The sequence below is a fragment of the Callorhinchus milii genome, unplaced genomic scaffold (assembly GCF_018977255.1).
Source record: "Callorhinchus milii isolate IMCB2004 unplaced genomic scaffold, IMCB_Cmil_1.0 Scaffold10, whole genome shotgun sequence".
Taxonomy (NCBI): domain Eukaryota; kingdom Metazoa; phylum Chordata; class Chondrichthyes; order Chimaeriformes; family Callorhinchidae; genus Callorhinchus; species Callorhinchus milii.
The window spans coordinates 3,771,209-3,791,930 of NW_024704751.1; the positions used below are offsets into that span (position 1 = coordinate 3,771,209).

At 37.6% G+C, this 20,722-nt stretch overlaps 1 protein-coding gene across 2 annotated transcripts in view; it reads left to right on the forward strand.

The window, feature by feature from the left end:
- The window catches only part of LOC103183306 (lissencephaly-1 homolog), a 35,559-nt gene extending 17,432 nt beyond the window's left edge, over nt 1–18,127 (forward strand). For both annotated transcript variants that reach the window (XM_042338490.1, XM_042338489.1), the window contains exons 3-11: nt 7,020–7,104; nt 7,986–8,060; nt 8,376–8,582; nt 11,509–11,677; nt 13,325–13,427; nt 13,711–13,939; nt 15,914–16,015; nt 16,675–16,831; nt 18,001–18,127. In XM_042338490.1, the coding sequence (XP_042194424.1) occupies nt 7,020–7,104; nt 7,986–8,060; nt 8,376–8,582; nt 11,509–11,677; nt 13,325–13,427; nt 13,711–13,939; nt 15,914–16,015; nt 16,675–16,831; nt 18,001–18,074 (1,201 nt within the window). In that variant the 3' untranslated portion in view covers nt 18,075–18,127. The remainder of the gene's footprint in view (nt 1–7,019; nt 7,105–7,985; nt 8,061–8,375; nt 8,583–11,508; nt 11,678–13,324; nt 13,428–13,710; nt 13,940–15,913; nt 16,016–16,674; nt 16,832–18,000) is intronic.
- Nucleotides 18,128–20,722: the final 2,595 nt, after the last annotated feature.

Consider the following 20,722-nt stretch of genomic DNA (forward strand, 5'->3'; position numbering starts at 1 on the left):
AGAAATTTGATCTGAGTGCTGCATTTTCATGATGTGTAATGTTCACACTATGGAATATTATGCCTTGAAGAAATAATTAAATACTCATTTTGTACATGGTCTTTCACAGTGTATATGTCAGTTTTATAGAATGGATAGCCAGAAACCGTTTTTGGCTCAATGTGATTGGTGCAACGTCTTCCATCCTCCAAAATCACTTATAGATAGAGCCTATCGAAATGTCGTAGGATTTATAGAATTTTAACCCCGATGCCGTGGATTTTTACAACAAGTGCTTGCTTGTTAAAGATTTATTTTAGTTATGGGTAAATGATTTGATATTCCTTTTTTCTTTCAACTCACACTGCTGCTTTTCAGGTGTTAATGGGGCTGTATGATGGCTGCCTTAAGTGACTATTCCCTGTGGAAAGGAGGCAATGTTTGCTCAGCACAGTGCAGTGTAAATTAAAACATCAGCACATGGAATGCTCTGGATGCAAAGGATTGTAATTTTTGTTCAGCAAATGGTATCTACCTTTCCCAACTGCACTGGCAATTCCTGCATGGAGCTAGCAAAGGAACCATCAGAAGAGAGTGAAGGTTTAGACCAACTGAAAACAGATGCTTTTTTTTAAAACACTTGCATGATACTATTAGATTCTATTAATATACTGTAGAGGGACACATGAATGCTAAAAGTGAATATAAAGTGGTGTGGTGAAAGTGGATCAAACTAATCTAGAAAAAATAAAGGATTTTTGAAGTACAATTGCTTAAGTATAATTCTTATTATGAATGGTATCCTACCCCATGGACCATAAAGGTTGACTGGTTAGCTATATCTAACGAGGTATGACTTGTTTTCACTATTGTGACAGTCTTACTTTTGTATTGGGTGTATTTTGTCGGTGTTCTTTGCTATCTGGTTGGCTCAAGAACCTGGATGACATTATTATTCCCCCACTGTATTTGTGGATATAATAATAATAATCCTTGCATTTGACATAGCGCTTTTAAAGGCTAGAATAAGTCATGATAGTTCAGTCTGCTTACTTTTAATCGGAAGTTCTTTCTTGTTCATGAGCTAAGAAGAATATAGTCTTAAACACTTTGGACATTTGAAGCATGGAACCTGATAAATTTTAATTATGATATAATCATCATTTATTATATTATAAATTGTTATTCCTAGAGTCTCTTTTCAATGGTTCAGTTGTCACACGTTAAGGTCACTTAAGTGAGGGATCACAGTTTGACCGGTGTCTGTGAAATTCTACCACATCGGGCCAGTTTGTTGTGAATTATTTCTTGAAATAAGACAAGTGATAGGAAGTGGTGTAGTTTTGCTCTCTGCGTTTTTTTTTACCAACCTCAAGAAACCGCCATCGTGGCTGCATCAGCTTTTGTTAATGGTATGAATTATTCCTGGCCAAGCTTTTTCCCATTCTAGTTTTAGTCAAACGTGTAAATGAGAACAAACATATGAAAAACAGATTGGGAAGGGGGAAATCCAGAGATAAGCCTCCATTCATCAAAATGACCAAATGCTTTGTCTGAGCTTTGTGAGCTCATGTCATTCTCGTGGATAAGGGCTGGATGGATATAGGTGTCTGAGTTGATGTTTGTTCTATAGAATCTAAATGCGCTAATTCCTTAATTATCCAATCTGTTGTTGCCCATGTTGAATTAATTCTCTCACTACTTACATTAACCACCCCACTAACATTTTTTGCCTATCATCTTGTTCACTTGAATACTTTATTGAGATTTTGAGCTTTCAATTTTTCAGTATTTAAAACGCAGTAAAGATCCAGAAATTGGAAGCATTACCATATAATGGGTTACTGTGGGTGGGTTAGTCAAGGTATTGATGGCTTTTCTGGTTTCGAAAGCACCTTGTATTATAAACAACAGAAAATTAGAAATAAGTAATTTATATTTATTGTAACTTAAAGTTTATTTCAAAATAGTGAATTGAAAGAGAAATGATATGGGAAATCTTATTTTGCCTTGTATGTATTTCTAACTTAAGCAGCATTATGCCCACCATTTCACACATTGGATAGTTCTCCCATGATGGACTGAGAACAGAGTAACCGTTTATAAGCAAATGTTAAATCAGTGCACCATAAAGCAGCCTGACCGAGTCTGCAATTGGTCACCAAGAAAACCGCACCTGCAAGACTGATAAATGGCATTAACATAAGTTAGGATTGCGAACAGAAAGAAAAAGCATAATAAAGATCACTTATCTCCAGGTATAACAAATAATCATATTACCTGGAGTCTGAATAAGCATAATTGATGTTAACATGTGCAAAGTCTGTTGGTGGTTGCTGAAGCCAAGGTGAGATGATTTCGAAAAGCTACCATTTGATTATCTTGATTCAACGATGCTGGAATAATCTTCAGAGATGTTAAGGGAATTATGTTTTCAGTCTAAAGAGAATGGAAATGCGGTGATGCATTTTATTTTTAAGTTATCTTAGTAAACCAGCCCTTCAGTGTTCCAAGCAGCCAGATGTTTGCTCTGTGACCCGTCCACATATATTAGATTGTTGCATTTTGTCACTTTCAAGCACAACACTATTTTATGGAGAGGGGCACTGTGACTGCGTAAAACCTTCAGCTGACCAATCTGCATTCTGTCAAAGAAAAGTATTGGATTTAACTCTTGAATACTAAGCCTTTTGCAGCTTTTCAGAATGTGTGCTTTGCTCATGAATCATCTGCAACATTTGTTTTTATGGCAAATGTTATAGAAGAATGAAAAATGTACAGAACACTCCTTAATTTCTAGTATGTTTTGAAAATATTATTGTTTGAATTTTTGGTTGTGCAATGTTATGAAAGCTAGTGTACAATGTTTTTTAAAATTGGTTTAGTATTCGAAAGCACAAGTTCTTTTCTGCCCAAGTTCTGCAAAACTTTAGCAGTTTCTGTTAGAAAATGTAGCAGTTCCTCTGATTTTTATCATCCCTGTACGCTTTGTTGTTCACTGAATGCTTGCTGCTGAGAACCCTTTATTGTAAATCTGAAATCCAGTAGTTGAAAAGCAGTTATTGATGCTGCTGTAGACAGTTGAAAGTTTAAGGTGGTTGGGATTGAGTACTCAGATTTGTGCGTATTTGGGAGATGAGATAATGCCACAAGAAGCAGTATACTTCCCCTTAGTCACGCCATGCTGATGATATTGGCTGCTCTCGACTTGTTTTATGTCTGGTATTCTGCTCCAGATCTTTGGCTTGTGTTTCTTAAAGCCACAATGTACTATTTTTCAGTAGCGTTCAAGGATGAATACTCCGCAACATGCATTTATTTAGATGAGCGAGGAAACGAAGGCAAGAGTTTGGTCTCTTTCCCTGTATTTGGATTCTTCAAGCACAATTGTATAGATATTTATTCTATTTGTCCAAACATTCTGTTTGGGCAATAGCGCCAGAAAGAGGGATGAGTGTTAAAAGCAACTAAATTGTCGAAATGTGGAGAAACTGCAATCATTTATTAAATACGTTAAGATTGATGTGTTTTGCTACAACATTTAAAACATGTTGAATGCTATTTCACCTAGAAGTCCTGCAAGCAATTTAAAAAGAAACGTACTCACTAACCATTTTCTATAAACTGAATATAGCATAAGAAATATCCTTCATATCATTCTGTGTGAGAATTTTTCTATTGATTCTATATAGTTCTTCATGCGTCATTTTCCTTGCTGTTGGGGAGAGGGAGGGACCAAATTAGTGACTTACGTAGGCATCTGCCTATGTTTTTGAGAGCCCTGTTAGTTTTTGCAAAGGGAGTGGCTTTATTCTTGACTTCTTTGTGAGGAAATGCCTGGATTTGTGTGATGCTGCCTCATTTACCCAGTTGTGTCAAAAAGTCATTTGGTGATATTGCTGTTGATTTTTGTACTGTAGCATCTTCCTTTGTAACTGTGTCTGCCTGTGCATGCGCGCAAGTATGTTGGTATGTTGATCACAATTTATGTATGTCTTTGTATCTGCCTTTTAACACGAGAGAAAAATGCACCAATACTAAGTGCTTGATCTTATTTCTATCTGTAGGTGATTAACAGAATTATCTCAGCAAGCCAATAACGTTTGTGCAGAATACAATAAGTCTTAGTTATGGTGCTTTGGGATTAGGTTTCCTCAGTTTTTCTTTAGAATTTATATGGAAAGCTGAGGTTTTGCAAAGAAGTTCTTCAACATAAATGGAAGACAAAAAACCATGAACAAGAACTGTTCAGGAAGTAAGATCGCCTTATCTAAATAAAATGTTTACATCACTTCTTGATTTTCAGTACCTTGCCTAAACCTCTGTAGTTAGACCTATGTCTGTTTTAGTAGGCTGGCCTATGTGTGGTGTTGAGATTTCCTTCAAAAATGTTTCAGAGCAACATTCATCCGCAGTTGGTTTTGTGCACAAGTCTGCTTTTGGTTTTGTGACAAATTAGCTGAATTAATTTTGGAACAGTATTTTTTGTGCATTGATTTATTTAAGGAATATCAAAGTTTAAGTTCCATTTACGGTCTTGTTTTCAAGACCTCTGAAATTATTCTCAGTTTGATGTGCTGCGAGGCAGTCTAAATTCTAAGCTCACTATTTTCTTTCACATTCTTCTTCTGAGTGGTTAGGTTTTTTTTACCATTTTACTTATGTTAACTGAGATGAACAAATGGGTTGCTACGTTCACCAACAAATACACTCACTACACTTTGCTAGAAATCCTATGAAGTGCTTTGAGATGTCTTTTTTATATGGACGGAGCTATACCAAATGCAAGGATTTTTATAACTTTGTGCATATTGGTTTCCTTAATTGTAATTGGCTAATCTCTAAACAAGAATTATTATGAGGGTAAATTTGTTGCTGCTGATGGCTGTTCAATAACATCCTGATGGAAATGCCCATATTTTGCTTCACATATGAAATATCAAATATGATTGCTTCAGTTGAAGCAATACAGCCAACATTAAAAGTATTGTTACAACTACAAAGCTCTAGAAGTAAGGAGAATGTAAGAATCTTAAATTTAAGCATCGTTTTTCGGTTTGTACATCAATTTCTGCAGGAAGTGTAAGGAAAAGCTGACCTAAATAAAGAGATTAGTGTTGATTGCGTGAACCTGTTCAAACAGGCCCTGATCCCAACTGATATGATAAACCAAAACCCCTAAAAATGTAAATTATAATTTAGAAGCTCTGAAATTGTACCAGCACATACGGAAGTACTGACGCTACAGAAGTTTCTAAAATTCAGCATTGATTGAGCAGACAGGGCGGGTGGTGCCAATTTGGCGACAAAGGCCTAATCCATGCAGCATCAATATTGACCCGGAGAAGCACACTCCACTCAGTCCAGACCTTGGACCACTATGTATGCCATTGTGTCATCAATATGTGCTATCTTCCAAATAGATGAACTGATGTTCTTAAAAATGAAACTGATACTTGTGTAGAGTTGAATTTTTGATCGTTATAACTGGGAAATTCTGATGCAAACTGGCTTTGTTTGATGCAAAGTCGAAAGTTTGGACTTCGGCCATTATGACATCAATAAAGCTTTGGCACATGCACAGTTCATTCTCAGTTAACCGAATGTAAATCACTTAGTTTAGAATTAAACAGACCTCCCTTAAAGCTACTCATACACCATGTCTTTGAGATATCTTGCAGTGCTTCACAGAATATACTGTAAAGTGAATTGACTATATTTTGTGGGCAAAATGTACTCTATTGTGCGGTCGGTGGAGCCCTGTAGCTCAGTGGTTAGAGCACTTTGCTTTGCAAGTGAGAGACCTGGGTTCGATTCCCGGCAGAGTGAAACCTTGGGCAAGTTTCCTTATTCCACACGCCTGATAATAATCCCTCAAGAAAAAAACCAATAATAAATAAATTGGTCATTTCAATCCACGACTGTTTGTGGGACGCTGCTGCTGTGTGCAATTGGCTGCTGCATTTCGCCCACACATTCAGTCAATTCACTCTACAGTTTATTCTGTAAGAGCTTTGAGACGTCTAGAAGACGTGAAAAGCGCTATATCAAATGCAAGGTTTATTATTATTATACATAGTGTTGATGTCTGCCTGCCTCAGACCTTTCCAGTCTGGTTCTTTTGGTAGAAGATTGTCACTTTGGACTTTTGTGTTCACAGTCTAATTTGAAACTCAGTTCAGTTCTAGAGGAAGCATTGTATTGTCAAAGGTGTTCTCCTGTTCAGGTGGATGTTAAGTATCTCATGGCACGAGTCAGAAATGGAAGGGAGTTTCACCCTCTGTCTTAACCAGAAATGTTACAAACCGTCCTGTGTGCATATTTTCTACCAGGTTTGGCTAAGGATGGTTTGTCTTTATTTGACACCGATTTGAAGCCCTTTGAAGCGTTCTGACATTCTAAGGCACTGTATCAAATGCAATGATTATTATAGGCCTTATCTTTTTGTAGCTCACCTTTTCAAGGCATTAAAAATTGACTTGTATCTTTAATCTATGGGACAATAGAATAAAGTAGAAATACTCCAGTTGTTGTTGGGATCTTTAACTTCCACCTGAAACAGGTAGATAGGACCGAAGAACTGCACCACCAACAATGCAGTACACCCCCAGCGCTGTATTGGACTGTCAGCTTAGACTTCAAGTTCCCACGTGGGACTTGACGACACACTTTTATGACTCGGAGCTGAGAGTGCTAGCCAACTGAGGCAGACATTTATCAGATTATTAGGTTTAATTGAAAAGTGAAAGGACAATGAATCTCGAACTGTCATTACTGAATTTTCTTTTCACACTTGTGCCATTAATGCAAAGTTGTTCTTGTGCCATTGTAAGTGTGATGTTGCATTTTAGCTTCTGTAATTGGCAAAACTTTCTATTGTAAGGAAGCAGCATTCTTTTGTATTGGCAGATCTGCATCTTTGCTGCATGAGTTCAGTAGAGAGTGCAACCTGACAAACAATATGAATAGCTAATGGCAATTCTGCTCTTTGATAAAATAAACTTTACCCTATGCTTTAACAGACGTTTTATCTTTTTCAGAAATCGAGCTATAGCTGATTACCTTCGTTCTAATGGCTATGAAGAGGCTTATTCAGTTTTTAAGAAGGAAGCAGAGTTAGATATGGTAAGTCAAATTGTTTGCTTGTTAAAACTGGAATGTAATCCATCTGCAGGAAAAAGTAGCACCACTTATATAAATGTTGGAGGGAAAATTCTTGTTGCGCAGCAATTGTGCCATGCTAATATATAATGTGATAGAATATTGTGGAGTCCTGTAGCTCAGTGGTTAGAGCACTCGCTTTGCAAGCGAGAGACCTGAGTTCAATTCCAGGCAGAGGGCTAAACCTTGGGCAAGTTTCCTTACTCCACACAGAGCCTAATAATAATCCCTCCAAAACCCAAAACAATAATAAATTGGTCATTTTCAATCTATGACTGTTTGTGGGACATTGCTGTGCACAATTGGCTGCCGCGTTCGCCCACAAATATACAGTCAATTCACTTTACAGTGTGTTCTGTGAAGCGCTTTGGGACGTCCTCCCGATGTGAAAAGCGCTATATCAAATGCAAGGATTATTATTATTATTATTAAAATAACGCAGTGGACAACAATCTTGGATACAGTTGAGGCTATTTCCTTTGTGGCAGTGGCTCCAAATGCTAGATAATCAGAGTGTTTGCTTGCAACAACAAATGTGCTGCCAGGACAACTGTAGCTATAATTGTTGTCTTTGAAAGACAGCTCTGATCTTTAATGGGGTGGGAGGTGAAAGACGAAAGAAAGGAATCTGGATTATTCTGTGTTCTTCTCCCAATATGAACAGGACCACTGACTTGAGGGCATATTTCTGTTGCGTACAAGATTTGTTTTTTCTTTCCTCTCTGTTCTATGGGTCTCTCTCTCCCTTCTTTGTTTTGCGAGTTTCTTAGCTCAAAACAGCCGCAAAGTTTATTTTTGGACTTTGTTTTGGTATTCTTGAGGCTAATTTAGTTTTTAATTCGTAGAATGAAGAATTAGACAAGAAGTATGCTGGACTGCTGGAAAAGAAATGGACCTCGGTGATAAGACTACAAAAGAAGGTGAGTTACCAGGATAAGACAGCATTTCAAAGAACTTGGGTGAACTTTATGTTGCATTTGTTCACTGCATACCATCTCTATTTAGAGAGTTGATGCTTGCTATATAATTTCAATGCAAAAAGAAATTGCATTTAGGCAAGTTAAAGTATCAACCGTAAAATATTTTTGAAGACAACTGTGAATTCAACCCATTCATATTTGAACTTTTGTTACTTTAATAAATCTGTTCCCGGTGTGTACCTTTCTACTAGGTTAATTGAATCAATATGGTTAAATATTAAAATACTGATTTTTTAAATTATTGTTATCAAACAGGTTATGGAATTAGAATCGAAACTCAATGAGGCAAAAGAGGAGTTCACTTCAGCTGGCCCTCTGGGTCAGAAGCGTGACCCCAAAGAGTGGATCCCTCGTCCTCCAGAAAGATACGCTCTGAGCGGACACAGAAGTCCAGTCACACGAGTCATTTTTCACCCAGTTTTCAGTGTTATGGTATCGGCTTCTGAAGATGCTACAATAAAGGTAAAGAATTCTTGTTTAATTAAAGTGAAAATATTTTCTACATTTCAGTATCAACAACAACAAAATTACATTTGTATAGCGCCTTTCACTTCGGGAGGACATCCCAAGGCGCTGGACAATCAGTGTTTCGGACCTGAGCTGGTGATTGGGGAGGGCAGAGGGCAAGGGGGGTGGGAAGGAGAATGATCAAAAGCATCTAAGACTAAAGAAAACTAACCACGGGCAATTGCTTAGTGTTGCTATTTTCTACCAGAGATAACCAGTTGCTAAATGGTTGACTTGAGTTCTGGATCCATTTTTCAGCTTGTCCTCGAGGTGACAATAACTATTTTTCGATGAGAAATTAGAATATTTCATTTCCACTGAACATATGCAACTTTGTTTTCTCTTTCGATCAACACCATCAATGTTGTACTCGTTGATGGACAATAATGTGAAAACTAATGCTATCTCTTCTAGTGCGGACAGCTTAACTTGGAACTCTGGGATAAATAGTAAAATGCAGCATGATTCTTCATACTGTGTAATCGGTGGGTTAACCCAACAATGACAATCCACAAGCATAATTGATCATTAGCTGACTGAATTTTGTGCCATTAGATTCCATTAAGGGCATGGTACTCCATTCTTCGTTATTGCTTAGTCCAACATTAAGCAGAAACTGTGGAAAATGAGAATAAGATGAATAGAAATCACTCTTCTGCAGAGCTCCAATAACCATTGCAAACTAGGTTTTCGTGGATGGAATTGTTTGATCCCATCTCTGGCTACAACTTGGCAATATCTGCTGTTCTACTTGTAATTATGCATTTTAGGAAAATTGACTTTGAAACTGCAATTTAAGTGCAATTTCTGTTAAGCTTTTCATATAAAAATAACAGCTTAGCAGTCCAGATAAAGAAAAAAAAGAACACTTGATTGAATATAGGGTTTTTGTTGTGCTCCATTGGCTTCCTTGAACCATATCCTGCTCTGTATTTTTGTGTCAGGTTTAATTGTGAAATCCGAAGAACACAGTTTCCATTTGGCTTAAATTCAGATTTGCTCCCATTCTTTTCTGAGCGTTTGCTCAGCAAGTGATTTTTTTCAGCATGAATGCAAGCTACCACAGAGCTATTAGACCATTGTCAGCTGGTGAGTAAAGTGCTATCCTGCTTAGTACTGGGTCCTAAAATTGAAACGGACAGTTTGCTGAAACCATTGAAGCGTTCATAAACTTAATGGAGATGAACTGCTTATGAGAAGAAATGCTTTTTTTGTAAAATAGGTGATTTCAAACTCCGATTGATTTGCCATGTTTACCACTAAGTATTGAATTATTCAGGGATTCAGCACTTGGAAATCACCGTATGGTTAGCTTGCTAGACAGATATTTAGTAATAATGTAAATGCATATAAAGGCTTTCTAATTGTATAGCTTCAAATTATGCAGTAAAATTATCCTGGTATTTTTGCCTTTAGTTTTGAGATGCTTGCTTTTCAAAAAGAATGCACAAAGGGAATACATGAAATTAAGATTGATTGATATAGCTATTTATTTGATTGGACCTCCACAATTTTGATTGTTTGAAATGGGAAGCAAAAGAAAGCGTAAAACAATTTTATAGCATCCAGTAACCTTTAGGGGTCCACATAGTAGCGTGCAATTAATGATACAGTATTTATGAAGGGGAAATGGCAGTGAACACATTTTATAAATGATGAAAACATAAATGTAAATAGCTGTTGGTTGCCTATTTAAAAGAAACTGAACATTTACTTTCAAGACGAGAAATGTTTATCTGAATCTTATGGAGCCTTACCTGAGGCCTAATAGTGTCTCTCATCTCCAACAGGGTTTGGGTTTTTTTTTTTCAGTGACCCCCCCCCCATACCAACCTGTCCGCTCCCTCCACTCAGCGGGCTCCGGCCTGCTTTACCTCTCCGCCCAAACCCTCTGGAACTCCTTCCACCTCTCCCCTGCCCACTGTCTACACTTCACGATCCCAACCACCAGCTTGGGACTGTCCAGTTTTAATGTTACCAAGTTCAAAGAAGTGACTGTATCTGGAACACCCTGAAATTTTTTATTTAAATAGTAGTTTGACAACTTATAAGATTGAGTGGTTTTCTTAGTGCTTTGGTATGTGTTTGTGAATGGGACCGTCACTATCCTGAACAACAATGAAGACAAATGGGCTATGCATTGTACATTTTAGAAATACTTGTATTTTTCAATGCCTTACTGGTATTGGAAGGCTTACACACAAGCATATTTTTAAGAAACATTAGTTTGTTTTGAAGAGAACTTTACCTGAGTACCACAGTTTTCAAAGTATCTTTTATGCCAGATAATTCTACAGTAACTAGATCCTTATTCCTGAAATTATGCAAGTATAGTTCAAGATGTACAAAAACTGTTTCCCTAATGACCGTTGTATATTGATTATATACACCAGTTGTAATGTCTAGCACAAAAAATGCTGCTGTTGTCCATGGGGTTCTGAAAATGCTTAAATTGTCAACTGATTATTCTAATTTTCTTTTTTACATACCTAAGTCTTTGGTGGTCATCGCAGTCTAGAAGAATCACTTGTGACACCATTTTGAATAAATAGAAACTTGGATATGCTGTCAACATGCCATGCATATTCCTGGATGGGTTAAGATGATGCTTTTTCTGTGATGGGAGGGTAGATTATGCTGTTGGAGCAGTGCTCATGACTAGATTATTCACAAAGGTTGTAGACTTATTTCGCCAACAAATTGCACAGTCAATCCCTTTACAATATATTCTGTGAAGCGCTTTGAGATGTCTCAGAAATGTGATAAGGCACTATATCAAATGCAAAGATTGTTATTATTATTATTGCTGTGCTCAAATGTAAGAGGGTAGATTTAGCAAACAAACCAACAATTTAATTCTAGCTTTCTGCTCACCTGACAGGTCTGGGACTACGAAACTGGAGATTTTGAACGTACACTGAAAGGTCACACAGACTCTGTACAAGACATCTCCTTTGATCAGACTGGCAAGCTGCTGGCATCCTGCTCTGCTGATATGACCATCAAGCTTTGGGATTTTCAGAGCTTTGAGTGCATTCGGACCATGCATGGTAAGAATTGGATTAGATTTTGGGCACGGAGAAGAGAAGCAGATACAGGCATTTTTCTGTCCAAGAAGATTGCAAGCATGAGCGGAACAGTACTGTCTTATTTTAGCAGCAGACTTAATTTATCGCCATGAAAACACTAGTGCAGAGATTTTTTATTTCCTGGCAGCACATTATTTTGTGTTGTGCTTAAGCAATTTTTCTGCAATTCTTTTTGAAAAGAAATGCATTTCCTTCCTTTTCCTTTTCATCTCTTTCAAGATCATCCTCAGTCATGAAAGTAGGCTATGTGCTTCCAGGTATCTCAGTGTCACTGTGAAACTGATGATTACGAGTTGCGTAATAGTAGTTCTGTCACCTGACTATCACCTGTTTTTTTTCCCCCCCTCTTAAAACAGGAAACATCAGACCTCTGCAGAGCACCATCCCCACAGTGACAGAGTTATGGTTAGGAATTTTAACATACGGAGGATTGTGTTTACAAATATATACTCGCTGCACTTTATCTTTAACTTTTTTTCTATTTGAGTAACTTTGGTATTTGCTATCACCTAGTTCTATTGGGAGTTTTTAATTTGGAAGTATAAACATTAAATCACACATATGGAGTTGCTGCAAGGATATAATACAATCTTGAGTTCGGATATCCTAAAACATGAGGGCAAAATGTCCTTTGATCTGTGGGATTATGGCTTTTGGCTTTCTCTTTGCCCTCCTCCTTCCAATTAATATTTTAAAGATTTGGGAGTCTTGTGTTCAGGATTAGTGATAGTAGGAAAGATTAGACTTGGCCTAGCAGAAAGGTAACAGATATTACAGCCTTTTAGCTTTTAATTACTGTTATTCATTTGCTTTGACATATGTATTTCTCATATTTTACGGTGTCTCGTTCGAGGAGGGTGTTTATAGTGTCCTGCTCCAGCCATTTTATACTTCCGGCCATTAGATTTTTTTCTGTTTGTGACTGATGTATATGTTTGATTTGCCTCTGTTTGGCACTTTTTAAAAATTACATGAGTGTAGGAAATGATTTGAAATTGAAGATGTGATAAAGTTGACCCCAAAGAAATAACAGCAGAAACTCGTAAATAAGGTCAGCAAACAGACTGAGGAATCAGGTTAACCTGGCTCATAAGTTTATTGCTGTATAATGGTGAAATGGAAAAAAAAAGTGAGGTGAGTTACCACTGTACAAATTGCAAATTTAACCTCATTTATGATTTGGGCTTCAGTTGGCGCTTCTAATTACAACCCAGTTCAGATTTTCTGTTAACTTGCATTAGTTATGAGCAAGCTCAATTTGCTCCCTTTTACATGACCAATGGCTGCTTACAGTACAGTCGTACAGCACTGGACATGCAGTCAGGAACTGGTTATTCTGAATGTCCGTAATAGATTTTGGGATAATTGCGATTAAGGGAACTTTATTAAAAAAGCTTGGTTTTTGAGAAAATATTTATTCTAAATATCCCAACGCATTCTGTTACTTTATAACCTTATAGAGTGGAGGTGCAGGGAAGAGTAGTCATTCTGAAATATTCAGCAGTATTTTATGATTTGAGACGAAAAAAATGCAAAGCTAACGATAGAATTCTGATGTTTGATTTTTCCTTTTGTTAAACACCATCTCATGTAATTCTCTTTTCTCAGGCCACGATCATAATGTTTCATCAGTAGCTATCATGCCTAATGGAGATCATATAGTGTCTGCCTCAAGGGATAAAACCATGAAAATGTGGGAGGTGCAGACTGGGTGAGTACATGAGGAATATTTTAGACGTGAAATTAATCTCTCAAAAGTGTTTAGACTTGCAGCTAATACAATTTTAGATATTGTAAATGTAGCACTCCGGGACGCTACCCTGCATGAAGGGCGCTATATAAATGCTAACTGTTGTTGTAGTATGCCACTTGGTAGAGAATATGATTTACCTTGTGGTTAGCCATGCTGTTTAGTACTTGTGTTTTCACTTTGTGTGAAAGCACTGGACTGGTGATCTTAAATGCATTTTTTTAAATTTTTTTTTGCTCAACAGTTATTGTGTGAAGACTTTCACAGGACATAGAGAATGGGTGCGCATGGTACGACCCAACCAGGATGGCACTCTTCTGGCCAGCTGTTCTAATGACCAGACAGTGCGTGTGTGGGTGGTAGCGACAAAGGAGTGCAAAGCTGAGCTTAGGGAGCACGAACATGTTGTAGAATGCCTTTCGTGGGCACCAGAGAGCTCTTACCCAACAGTTTTGGAAGCTACAGGATCTGAGGTAGGATTGCATACATTTGGAATGGTGCTGTTGTATCTGCATTTTGCAAGAATAAGAGTGCAATTACTTGTTACTGTTAAACCACCAATTATAGATGAATCCGATCTCTTCACTCTGTTAGATCAAGTATTAAAGTTGAAAGGATGATTTTCAATAGAGAAGTCAATTTAAAGGTCAAACATATTAGATTTTTCCTTTCCCATTGTAATGTACTCAGTTAAATAAACTGTTTTGTACTGTAAAGGTAATCCAATGTCTTTTTGTTAGATGTGATTGGCAATTAGTGACCTTGAGCACCAGAGAAATCCATACCTTGGTCATTCAGTTTAGGGAATAGCACATTGCAGCTTTCTTCCTCCCCCAAGGTTTTTCTTTGTAGATGACAGGCTACTGATGAGAGTCCTTGCACTGCTTCTATCCCTAACAGTGGTGGCAGAACTATGATGAGCGAGTGTGTGCGCACAGATTATATTGCTGTTATTTGCTGTGCACTGGAAAATGTCAGTTTAAACTGACAAACTTGGGATAATGCAGAATACCATCCATGGAAGGAAGGTACATGTACACTCACCATACAAAAGTAACATTAGCTTCAACATTCCCTATTTGTCATTCAAGTAATCGTACGATACTAGATTGTATTTGTGAGAGCTTCTGGTCCTTGACTCTTAATACTGCTTTTAGGAGTTTGGGGAATATAATGCCATCCATTGTTAATACTGAACCACACGGTTAAGAATTCAAATATTTCTCCTATAATACTGTCATATTGAACCCCCAAAGAACCAGAATTGAAAATTATTTGTGCAAATGTTGAAGCACTTTGCAAGCAGCAGTAGCAGAGATAATTTCAGCTGGTAACTTGCCATTGAATTACTTGAGCTCCTTTTGATTTATTGAGGGAATTATTCAGCTTTCAAACCATTCTTTTTTTTAATGTGTACAAGTGTTTTCTGTAAATTTCAGTAGAGTGGGCTAAATAGGAATAAACTCTTGAATATTTGATTTGTTTTGGACAGGAAGGCTGTTACAGTTCTCAAAGGGTTGTGCAGTTTGATGGCTCCTATGGCCAGATTTATAGTTTTGCTCGTGATTAATGTGTGCTTTAGAGCCTTGTGGGCATATCGACCATGTTGTGTCTCCCACTGTGACCGTTATCCTTCCCCACTGTTGGCTCAATGCTTTCTGCTAGCCAGATTGTCAATTAGAAGTTCACCACAGATGGCGGAATCCCTTTTGGATTTTGGAAGTATTTGCTAGTTAAATTTTTTGTTACATCAGCTGTTATTTTCTACCTTGAGACCTTTAATTTAGACTAACAATAGTTATGATAGGACCCAGCATTCACTGCACATTTCAAATGGTTTCATGTCAAATGCAATGTAGAGTGCAACAACTGAAGATTACTCCAGACATTAGAGTACCTATTTCGCTGAATGGAGACTTTATTAATGGAAATAGAATTACCAAAGTAATCCTGCTTTGCTCATTTTAAATTGCTTCCCACATGAGATGCATTTTTTTTGGCATAGTATTTTATAAGAACATAAGAAATGCTAGATGAAAAAAGACCAAAGTCCCTCTAGCTTGCCTTCCACCTTCCTGGCGGTCGGATGCACATATGTCCCAAACTACCTACGTACTATATCCCATAATATTATTTCTTTAAAAAAAACTATCTAATCTGTATTTGAAAGAATCAAATGATTTCCAAGATCAGATATTTCATTTGAATAGTGAATATGTTTTTTAAAAAAGTCATCAATTACACCAAATAAATCTCTTCCCACAGGTTAGATGAGGTGAGATGAATTTTGTGGTGTTCCAACTGAATATAAAAAAAAGTTTGGTATAGGATTTTTTTAAATTTGGGTAATCTTATATAGGTTGCCACTTTGCAAATCAAGTACTTGAAAAATAGAAAATCTTAATTACTTGAATTGGTATGAAACCTTCAACTCTAATCCTTTTCAGGCTAAAAAGAGTGGCAAGCCTGGACCTTTCCTTCTTTCTGGATCCAGAGACAAGACAATTAAGATGTGGGATATTAGCATTGGAATGTGCCTTATGACACTGGTGAGTAGTTGTATAATAACATAATCATAATCCTTGCATTTGATATAGCGCTTCATCATTTCTTCAAGAAGTCTCAAAGCGCTTCACCGAATATACTGCCAAGTGAATTGATTGTATCTTGTGGGCCAAACGCGGCAATGAATTGCACACATCAGTGTCCCACAAACAGTTGTGGATTGAGTGACCAAATTATTATTTTTATTTTTTTAAGGAATTATTATTTCATAAATTGAGATCCAAGTTGAGTAATGTATATAATTAATGCAATAGTTAATTTACAGTCACACAGTTATAATGCACCCTGGTATAGCACAGTTGTGCTTGTAGCCCAGGACCCTGAGCCTGTGGTATACCAGAAGTGTGGTGAGCGACACTCAGTTAACCCGGAAAATCATGGCCCAGGTGCACAAAGGGAAAATGATTAAAATTTGTGAAGGGTTTTGAGTGGGGGTTGGGGGTGGGGTTCGGGCGGAGGTGGTTAAAGAGTGTAAATGGCAACAAAAAAAAAGTCGCGTAAATGTTTGTCCCACTTCATTTTAGAAAAGAGACCCCAGCAACCTCTCAAAATGCTTTATACGTGTATAAAATGTATAAGTGTGTATTTGTGTGTGTATTTGAAGTCCTGGACCGTTAATGAGAATGTACTTTGTTCAATTTAGGTTGGCCATGATAACTGGGTACGTGGTGTCCTGTTTCATCCTGGAGGAAAGTTTATTGTGAGCTGCGCTGATGACAAAACTATTAGAGTGTGGGACTACAAGAACAAACGGTGCATGAAAACCCTGAATGCACATGAACACTTCGTTACCTCTCTTGGTATGTATCATTCTAATAGCCTATGCCTTAATTATTCTGTCAAATGATAAACTGGTCAGATTCTGTATGATTCGGATTTAAGGATTCTTGTGGGCATGTAAACAGTATTTAGCTCGTTCACTTTAAAGTGGTTTCTATTTGCATACTAACAACAACAAGAATACATTTGTATTGCGCCCTTCACATCGGGAGGACGTTCCAAGGCCCTGGATAATCAGTGTTTCAGACCCAAGCTGTGGGTCGGGATCAGGGAAGGTGGGGGCAAGGGGGGAAGGAGGGTGACTGAAGGTACAGTCAAAGAGGAGGATCTTGAGACGGGTCTTGAAGGAGGTGAGGGAGAGTGCGAGGCGGAGAGATTTTCAAATGTGGTAAATTTGCTCGTTTAATTTGAAGGTCATATTTATGAGAGCTTTATGAATATGCATGAGAATAATGGATTGAATTAGACATGTATAAGGTGCAAAATTGATTTGTATATTTTGTGTGTTCAACTGTAGAGAAAGTGAATGAACATTTGCATACTTAGAACTCCTACGCTGCATATTTCAGTCTTCATGTTGAAACTGGCTGGCATTCTTAATGTAGATTGGTGACGTGTGGTCCCTAACCACAGACAATAGCATGTACTAGCACATAGGTAATCTATTGTGGAAGATGCAAAATACGTTTGTGCATGTACCGATTTAAAACATAAATTAAAGAACTTGGGCATTATATAGATTTCAAATTGTTGTCGAGGTAGTGGACTGGAATTAAAGTTGAGCGAGGAAAGTTGAAAGGGAAATAACATTGGATTATATTTTGAAATACCAATGCTTTGGTTATTTGCCACAGGGCAGTTGGTAGAACAAAGGTTTATTTATAGTGATTTACAGATTCAGTTGCTCCAGAATAAAGTCTGATTGTGGTTTACCCCAAGCTGCTTGTACACTTTTTTTTGCTAGTAAGCTCCAGAGTGCCATTGGCAGGAGTGTAATCTACCTCATCATTCCCCTCTCTATCCCAGGGGAGTGGGGGTGTTGGGGGCACCGAGACCAATTATATTACCTCCAGCCGAGATCAGCTAACTCAGAAAAGATCTAGAATTAAACCTGCAACCCTTTGATCTGCATGGGTTAATAAAGTTATCCTTATTTTTCCTGATTATGTTTTATGTTTTGTCCCTCCAGATTTCCACAAGGCGGGTCCATTTGTTGTCACTGGAAGCGTAGATCAAACGGTAAAGGTCTGGGAGTGCCGCTGATAGCATTGATTTTTTTGTTTTTTTTTGTTCTCTCTTCTCTTCCTCCTCTTCCCCCTCCCCCCCTCCCCCCACCTCCTCTTCCTCCTCCTCCCTATCTACCCCCCCTGGATACACTCAGTTACCATGGTTACCCATTGAGCTCTGTTTAATAACTATTGTCCTTTCATGTAAATTATTCTGGATGTAGATTGAGCTATTAAATGTTACACAAAAGTATTCATGCATGGTGAATCCAAATTGTATACTGTAAATTACATACGTTGTCTAGAAGTACCATAGGTAAAGAACAAGGGCTGGCATTGGTCATATTAGACCTAGAAAGCAGAGTTGATTGGGTAGTTTAATAGGGCACTAAAATGACTCTGAAATTAAATCGACAATGGTGTTCATATTCATCAGATATGGTCTTTATTTTCAATGTCATTGCAGTCTACAGGGCACCAAATTGGTGACTTCTGCAATCCTGAAGTTGCGTTTCAGTGGTACTGGGGCTCGTTTAAGGAGTGCGTTAGGTGTCATTCAGGAATTGTCCACCGTTCTGAGTTGACTCGATCTGAGTGACTGCAATCAATAATCCATTTAATTTTTATTTCAAATGGGTAAAATTCCAAAGTCTCATTGTTGGATCTCTTACTCAGGCTGGGGAAACTGAAGGTTTACAATCAAAAGTAACATCATTTTGAATTCAGCTTTTCGCAATAAAGTAAATGGCTAAATAAGCACCCCCCCAACTTTCTCTCTCCCCCCCCCCCCCTACAAGCACAATATCAGTGGCATGAAACAAGGCCCAGCTAGAGGCTGCTGAAGAGAATTAGTTCAGACAAACATTTCACCCTGTGAAAACAACTTCTGGTCAGACAGAGACTTTAATACAAATAATAAGAAAAAGTGTCATCTTTTTAAAAATGACCATTTATTAAATCAGATGTGGATTATGGGATGTATATTATCCAGGGGTTAAATTAACCATTAACAGCATTGCATCTGTCCACTGATGGACTGTTTTAATACATACTGTAAATTGCTAGATTTGTTCAGTTAGTAGAGAATTACAATGAATTTTTGTTTTGCTAAGGTTCACCTTTTTGTAAGTGTAGTAACAGCAAGCTGTGTAGCACCACTGACCATATTAGACACATTGTGTTCATATGTTTTACAATAATATTTTGACAATTATTCATACTGCTGTATGACAAACCACTAAAAATTGCAAAGCTTCTTTTAACTTAAGATAGCCAGTCATTTTAAACAGGATCATTTTTGTAGATGTCTGCAGAAACATTCTGGAGAGGGATAAATTTTGTAACGATTAGTGTAATTTGTTTTAACTGTTTTATTTAAAACGTATGAAAACCTTGTGCCTAAATTCATTGACCATCCTGCTTGATGCAAGGAGCGTTTGTTTTATGAAGGACACACTCCAGAACTTAACATATTTAAGAATACAATTTCTCAGACAGAATGGTACAAAAATATGCTTTAGGTTGAAGGCTGTTAGCAGTGTGGATTGGCTGCAAATGGTGCTTTAAAACAAAGAATCATTAAAAGGCCTTTTTTGCCTTTTCATCAGCTGCAGTGAAAGCACACAGCATGCTGTTTTAAACTTGAGCAGACATAGCAGTCCACTTTAAAGGCAGTCCTTGAGTTTACTTTGGAAGCATTTTAGTTTTTGCTTTTTCTTAATACTTTTGCACATAGCCCCTGTGGTAGATTTATACAATGCCTTTGAGTGAACTGAAGCATTCTTGTGGACGGAAAGTAATGTATAGCTTATGAAGGAACCAGTGTCGGAATGAAAAAGGAGAAATGCAACTTAAAATGTCACATCAGCATTCGGAATTGCATCAAGCTCTGCTTTGTCATGTTCAATCAATGCAATTTTTTGTTTCTTCTGGAGAATGTGCAGGGATGTTTTGTCAATTCTGTGGCTGCCTGCCATTGTAACTATACAGTTCAATAGCAGCGACAGTAAAAGAGCCAGAGAGATTCGACCTAGTGAATCTGAACAGAGCATTACTTTGAGATGACAGTTAATAGTTTGATTCGCAATAACTGCTGGAGATCTGATCCGGCACACAGTAGTCTTTTGTGGAAAAACTTTAGGTGATATGATGATTACCTTTTAATTTATAGTTGCAGTGGATTAAGTTTTCAGTTGCCAATGAAATATGTAATTGAGTTGGCCTTGATGAGAAATGTTGCACTGTCCAGTCTATATTTATGTTGATATTCTGCCCTTATACTTGTGACTCGCTCCTCCCTCCTTTTCTACCGTTTACAATGGAATGGTGTATCTATGGTGTCACACCCCAGCACTAGTTCTAAGGCAAAACCTTTGATAGCCAACAGGCTGCAAGCATCATACAGCTAAACCCCAATTCACAACTTGCATATCTCATGCAAATCGTATGGGGCAGAATATTTTTTATCCCAATATTTAAATTGTGGTTCCGTTCAGACAGTAGCAACTGTTGCTGGAAAAGGAGACTTATCACTTCACTGCATTTGATATGCCAGGAATTTCTCTTTTCACCACTCTACTTGTACTGTTTCTTCCTTATTTAGCCAAGTTGCTCGACCTAATCGCATTACATGCATTTCAAGTGAGACCTTCCTGAACTTCCAGTGAGGTGGACCTTAATATTTCA